At 33.0% G+C, this 7,265-nt stretch overlaps 1 protein-coding gene across 1 annotated transcript in view; it reads right to left on the reverse strand.

Moving 5' to 3' along the window:
• Window positions 1-246: 246 nt before the first annotated feature.
• The window catches only part of LOC108729102 (nucleolysin TIAR), a 442,199-nt gene continuing 435,180 nt past the window's right edge, over window positions 247-7,265 (reverse strand). Inside the window, 6 exon segments of the mRNA XM_018458044.1 lie at window positions 247-292; window positions 294-319; window positions 321-338; window positions 2,528-2,711; window positions 4,145-4,347; window positions 6,583-6,760. Coding sequence (XP_018313546.1) covers window positions 247-292; window positions 294-319; window positions 321-338; window positions 2,528-2,711; window positions 4,145-4,347; window positions 6,583-6,760 — 655 coding nt within the window.

Genomic DNA, 7,265 nt, shown 5'->3' on the forward strand with positions numbered 1-7,265 from the left:
TGATACTTACTAGTTTTTTATTTTTGCCAATCCATTTAGAGAGATTTTTGCGGATCATTAAATTAAAGTACAGCGGATGAAAGGAATTAGTGAGCAAATCGGATTTACAATCAGATATTCGCTCATTGATTCAGTTCAGTTTATTTCAGTTTTATTGTACTTCAACAAAGTCTACTATAGTCCTGTTGATCAGAAAACTTATTCTTTTATTCCTAATAACTGTATTTTCTCTTAAAGTAGGATCTCTTAACCTCGAGCCGATTTACCCTCCATTTCCGTAAATTTATGAATTGTTGTTTTCTATTGTGATATAATAGTGTACATATATGTTGAAAATACTAAAAAACAAATTCATATTGTTTTATTTTATCACTGAAGTTTATATAATTTAAAAAATTAGACTTAAATAATAAGTAAAAATGTATGAAATACATAATGTCGGAATAAGATGTGATTTTGTAATAATAATACTATTTTTATATAATATAAAATTATAAATGTCAAAACATTTTTTAATATATTTCATGTAAGTTTTTTCTATTTACTTAATAAATGATAGAAAGGAAAATATAAAGAAACAACAGAGTTAATTTGAAAATTTCAGACTAGAGTTTTTAGCGAGCTTTTAAATTAAGATAGTCGTTCTCAATTCTGAGACTTCAAGTTGTCAAGTTCAGAAATTGTTCTTGAAGCAAAAAGAACGCGGGGCATTAAAAGCGGTGCTGAGTTGAAATGCATTCGCTGCGCTTGCCCGAAGCCATCCCTGATCTCTTTTCAAATATTCCAGATTTTTTTTTGTAGTAGTGTCGTTTTTAGCGATGGCGTGTGTGCCTGTGTGCAATGTGCACTTTCTTACGTGTGCATTTTGTGCAGAAAGCAAGATGGTCGAGGTGTACTTTTCTGGACAACAACTACGATAAGTATCATATTTCACTTCACTGCCATGAACCACAATTTTTTTGCAACATAACTAAATCTCGACAATCTCCTATAACCACGTGTCGAGCGGGAAAGCGAGTCTGTCTTGCTTTATCAATGTCTGGTGTACAAAAAATAAAAATTACTTTGCTAGTAAGAGTGCAATTGTATGTCAATGGATTGAAAATTACGTTGAAAAGATAATTATATAAGAAAGTACAAAACATAATTGTTTAATGTAATATAATATCTTCTTAATTTCACGAATATCATTGTAACACCAAACATCGTTTTTTAAATGTTTCAACAAAAAAATTAAAGTAACTTTTATTTTCTCAGTTTCTAGTAATATCTCTCGAAATTCGGTACAAGATAATCGAAATAATGCTATATAAAGTTTCTATTATTTCTCGCCGTTAATTATGTGGATCTATTAGATACATGCGTACTATAAACATTCTCCACACAATTACCATAGTACAATCACAACTGCCGTAAAGCACTTTCGTCAATGAGAAAATTAACGCATTCTTCGCAACCAGCTAAAAAGTACATCTATTTTACATAGTAGAGATGGGTAACATATTGTATCATTTCTCTTATGTAAGATGAATACTTACCATTTTATTGATCTTATTATAATTTCAAGTTATACGAATACAAATAACATATAGTATGAATATTCTATTCTCTCTCTGTCTTTTACCCAACTCTGTCTATAAAAAAAAAACATCGTAAAAGCTTTAATGCATAAGCATATATAGTCCCGACAGTAGTTCATATTTCATTCATACACAGCACTATTTCTCAATAATTATTAAGCAAACTTCCGATTTATTTATGGTGGATGAATAATTTTGTGGTCTAAATTAATAATGGAAAAATCGAAGTTTGATAACATAACACGTAGCTATGATATTGCAGACAATGTATTGTTAATCTGACAGAGAAAATAATCTTGAGTTTTTACAATAATAAAATTTAAGAAAATGCGCGTGTGTGCAAGTTTTTATTTACATACGTTATGTAATTATTGTAAATAATGCTGGTATGAATTACTAAAATTAGCATATCGCGGTTGCTCTCATAACCTCGCAATATCGTTAACTCAAGCTAAAATATACCGAATATATGTATGCAGCTAATTATATCATATATGTTATTGTAGTTATGTTTATTGTTCTACCCGTGCAAAATTGTACCATGTTTTTTCGCTCGATCTCTCCAATGATATATCAAGTATTAAGTTTACGAGGTTTCCTAAGATCACCGACAATATATATATATATATATAATATGTATACATATATACATATACATATATACATGTATGTATATAGATACACATACATACGTATGTATATATACTATGCGTACTCTTCTGTCGACACATGCTTTCGATATCCTTTTGATATCGAATCGAGTTTCCACGTGCAACATTTACAAGCCAATACTGGCACCGACGAAATTGCTTTTGGATGTAACAGGGGCAAGATGCAAAGGTATGTAAAAAGCGAAACACTCCGGTGTTAGCCAACGAACATCACACAAACAAATACGCCGCACACTTGCACGCGTATACAGATGGGATAGATAAAGTAATGGTTACCTGGAACTGTTGCATCGGGTAGGCCATCATTTGTGCCGGTGGTGGTGGTGGTGGGGGTGCGGCTTGCACCCCTGGGGGTGCCGTGACCGTCGTGGCGTGGTGTGGTGGTAACTGTGGTCCCCCAGGTAATCCCTGACCCCATCCTGCCGCTGTGCCAGCAGCATGAACAGCACCCATTCCCATTCTATGTTTGTATGTAAAAAATGTATATAATCGTCAAATAATTTTATAATCGTCATATAATTTTATAGAATAGTAGAGGAGAAGGTGGTATTATAGCCAGTGTAGATATAATGACCTCTTAATATCTCTGCTATTTATAGGTGATGAATTTTAGTGATTACTGGTGAAGAAATTATTTGCTCAGTAGCCCCGCCGTCGTGACAATAATATGCCAGTACACATACAATAGTCAGCATTTATTATAACGCATTTTTACTTTCAAATATTTGATAACGTTTTTAAAGTACATTTCAGCATTTAATTATATACTTCATTCTTCTTGAAGAAGCGTATTATCACTAGAGCGTATTATCACATGAATATATAATATGTATTGTTTGTTATTTAACATATTATTTAATTATACTTTGAGTTATTGAGCGCAATATTAAATAATAGAATGGCATTTTGCTAATGTGGCACTCTAAGCGTGCTGATTGCCTCGAGCGCTTTTCATATCAAAATAATTATTTCGTAAATCGATTGTAACTCTATTGTTAATTCATGTAGTTTATAGTTTATGTTATATGTACCATAAATTTTTAGTACTGAATACTAAGCCTATATGCGAAAGAAATTATATGTTCGTCATATACATTTGCTTACATTCTGCAATATTTTACTTTTTTTAATTTTGTGTAACCAAACTTTTTTTAAACAAAACCAATTTTATTAAATCTATTATACATATTTTTATGGAAGGCCACATTACCATCCTTGTTTCTCTTTTAGCCATCATTCAATGTTGCTACATTTTTATAACTAATGTCCTAAATAATAAACGTTTCATAACTTTGAGTCTAGAATCAATAAACAACACTTTGACGAATGTAATTGTTAAATTTTAGGTTTAAATACTGATTATTAACCAGTAGTTATTACAGTATGAAATGTAAATAGGGCGCCATAATACCACCTTCTCCTCTACATACAAATGTTAGGATTCGTGTTCTGCTTGGTACAATATTAATGTTTCTCATATCGCATATTACGTAATATTGTATTGTCAATATTTTTTGTTACAATTAACTGATAAATGTGTTTAAAACTTATCTAAATGCTGTATTTTATGTTATTGGCAATTAGATAAATTTATTAAAAGTAATAATATAGATTAATGAATCTTTATAATTAATATACAAATTCGAGCTATATGTTCTTAATATAGCTATATGAATAATTATGTTCCTTATGTCCTTAATGTAAAGTCTTTAATATGAATTTTAGAATTATATAAATTAAAAATTTCCGAATTGGTTTACAATCCATTGATACCGCAAAAAGATGGAGGGATTATATATTCATGTTACATTTAAATCTCCGATTATTGAAAATTTCGTCGTCAAAAACTTGGTTTTCGGGAAAAAGGAACTTTATCTCATGTGAAAAGCTTACCCCATATATTGCGCCTGTTGATATCCGGCGAACTGTCCATAGGTATATCCCTGCATGCCTTGAAGAAAGCCACCAGCTTGCATTTGTGTCGCTGTCGTGGGATAAGATTGGGGCGGATACCAGTATCCTAGTTGTCCAGCACCGCCGACGCCACCGACGCCTCCGACACCCGCGAATGAAATAGAAAAGAGCAAGAACATTGTCTGGATTTTATGCTTAACGATGTCGATAGGGTCAGGAATGGTAATTTCGTTCCGTCGAAGATTTGTGTGGTCGTTCACTTGAAATGGGCGACGCGAGAATTTCAACGCGATCATTTCATTGCCGTCACGTAAATTATTTTTTATTATTTCGCTGTTTCTCGCGTGAATTCATTCATTCTTTTACGGTGCACAATGTGAAATCAGATCAAATTATTCTACCAAATTATCATGAAATAATATTTTCCAGAGAATATACAGTTTGGTTTTTTGTGCGTGCACATTTAATATTTATGAAACAAAAGAATATATTTTTTTTTCATTTATACAATCATTTATTTGCCGAATAATATCTAATAATATCTAAATAACATTGAAAATTTTGTTCCAAAGCTTTGTGATATTAAACGGGAGAAAACAATTTTGAGGAGAGAGAAAATAATATTATCATTATTAGTGTATATACTTAAACTGCACTGATTTTTCGATAGTTTTGTTTCTAAGAAGTACGGAAATAATGTGCAGCTATTATGCTCTTCATTAAAGCAGTACGATGAACCGGGATATCACGCAAACTAGTTCGATTCCGTTGAATACGAGAACAGGGTATGGCAGGATACGTACTAACGTGATATCTCGGCTCCCCTGGGAGAAACGCGTTATGGGAATAGAGATCAATTAGAGCGATGTCACGGGCCGAGTAGCAGTGGATGGATGCACGGAAGTACTACCGGGGAGTGCGAGAGGGTTTGGGAAGTACTTCGAGTACCATTCCCAGATCGGGCGTACCTACCCATCCTAACGGAGCTAATTGCTAAGAGACCCGACCCGACACACTTCGAAGAGAGGCACCTGAATAGACCGGAATCTTGCCCGATTCCCTGTCCTCTCTCCGTTTCCGCCTTTACTCTTTCGTCGGACTTTCAGACCATATATACCGATATACAGAGACACTTTAGCCGCGCGAAACCGGAAGGAACCGAACGCGATCGAATCTGATAACTACTTCCTTCTTTGAATGCACTTGCTTCTTTGAAACGAGAATATTCATTATTCAGTTTCAGTAGTGTTTCCAACGATACCGAGACTAGTCTCGATATCGATACCGAGACGAGACTGAGACGAGACTTAAGGTCCGAATTCGAAACTGATACGAGACTCTCGAATTTTGTAATATGTAAGATATATTTTCCAACGCGTAAGATATTTATATAGTCTTAAATTTTTTATATAGATATTTATATTATATATAAACTTTTTATATAGATATATTGTTATATAGATATTTAATAAGTTTTAAACTGTACTGACATTTTTGATACAAAAAATTAAGAATTAAAATCTTTAATAAAAATTACTTACAAGACATCATTAGTTATTATTACAATATATTAATGTTCTAAAATTTATCTTTGAGACTACAAGTCAGCCAAGAATTTATGCATAAAATTATGTGCCGATGTTTCGTTTAACCTATTCCTATGTTTTCTAATAACTAATGATGCTTTACAAAATAATTAAATCATAAAAAAATATCCTTTAAACCAAATATATTAATTTATTTTTCAAAAAATTTAAATTACTAATACACAAATTAATAAAATAGTTTAAAAATTTAATTAATTCATAAAATATAATGAATAAGTTTAAAAGTTTAATCGCATAGATCATAGAAGAAATTGAAAAAAACACTTATTATGATCATCGAGACTGAGAGTCTCGATTCAAGATCGAGACCGAGACGAGATTGTCATTGTCGAGACCAAGCCGATACCGAGACGAGACTAAAAATTTCGAGACCAAATCGAGAACGAGACGAGATTTGAGCTAGTCTCGTCTCGTCTCGGCGAGACCGAATCACTAAGTTTCAGTGAATAAAACAACATATAAAAACAGCAAGCTTGTGTTTTATATTTATGTGGAACAATCTGTCGCTCTGCATTCGTTGCTTTAACACACGCAGACAATGGAGATTAGATTTGATATCAGTGTCAACATATATTATTCCCTTTCAATACTAACTTCCTGCAATATAGTCGCTTGTGATTCATATTCACTGATGCACGTAAAGTCACTGTTTTTTCATATGTTGGAAAATTATCTCCAACCTTTTCCTTAAGGAAAATCGACGACAATGTTTATTCATGAAATAAAGTAGAAAAGTTTTCTGGTTTGATACGAGCAACGATGTAAATGTTGGTGAAGAACATTTCGGAGAGCGAAATTTCACGTTGAAACCGTCCTCTTGGTAGAGCGGATAAAAGGAAAAGATAGAGAAGCGTTTACCTGTCCAGTTTGTTGAGCATTATTAGGATCTCCACTCTCCTTGCCCCAACTGCACTTCACTGTTTGGCCGTTGATGTCTGTGTTGTGTACCGCTACGATGGCGTGCGTAGCCGACTCCTTGGTAGAAAACCTGAAATCGAAAGAGAAGGGGATTCAAGTCTTTTGTTAGTACATGTCCTTCGACGTCAATGTTGATGTTGGTGCAGTGAAATGGTGTGTACAAAAAGAAAAATCCCCGGAGCAATACAGCACTCTTTAGGACCTTATTATAGTAGCTTAACGAAATGGTCTCTGTGACTAGTGCAGTTTAATTTATGCGAGTTTACTGTACGCATGAATGAACACGGTAATTGTGAATCTCGACGAATTTGGATTACTCCAGATAGACATTCAATGTTAAATTCTACACATTGGTTATGCGAATTCAGTTTCTAGTTTAGAATAATATTATTTTGGATGAACAGGTACATATTCAATAATGATATAGAAAGTTTATTTATAAGCTACAATACCATGTTTTTCTAATAATATTTAAAAAATTAGAAATGTGTGAAAGTAGAATAGCTAGGCCAGTTCTAATCCACTATGTGTTAGTGCGTATACGTATATGCGGTGTGTGTGTGTGTGTGTGTGTG

The sequence above is a fragment of the Mycetomoellerius zeteki genome, unplaced genomic scaffold (assembly GCF_001594055.1).
Source record: "Mycetomoellerius zeteki isolate Tzet28-1 unplaced genomic scaffold, Tzet1.0 scaffold70, whole genome shotgun sequence".
In the NCBI taxonomy this organism is placed as follows: domain Eukaryota; kingdom Metazoa; phylum Arthropoda; class Insecta; order Hymenoptera; family Formicidae; genus Mycetomoellerius; species Mycetomoellerius zeteki.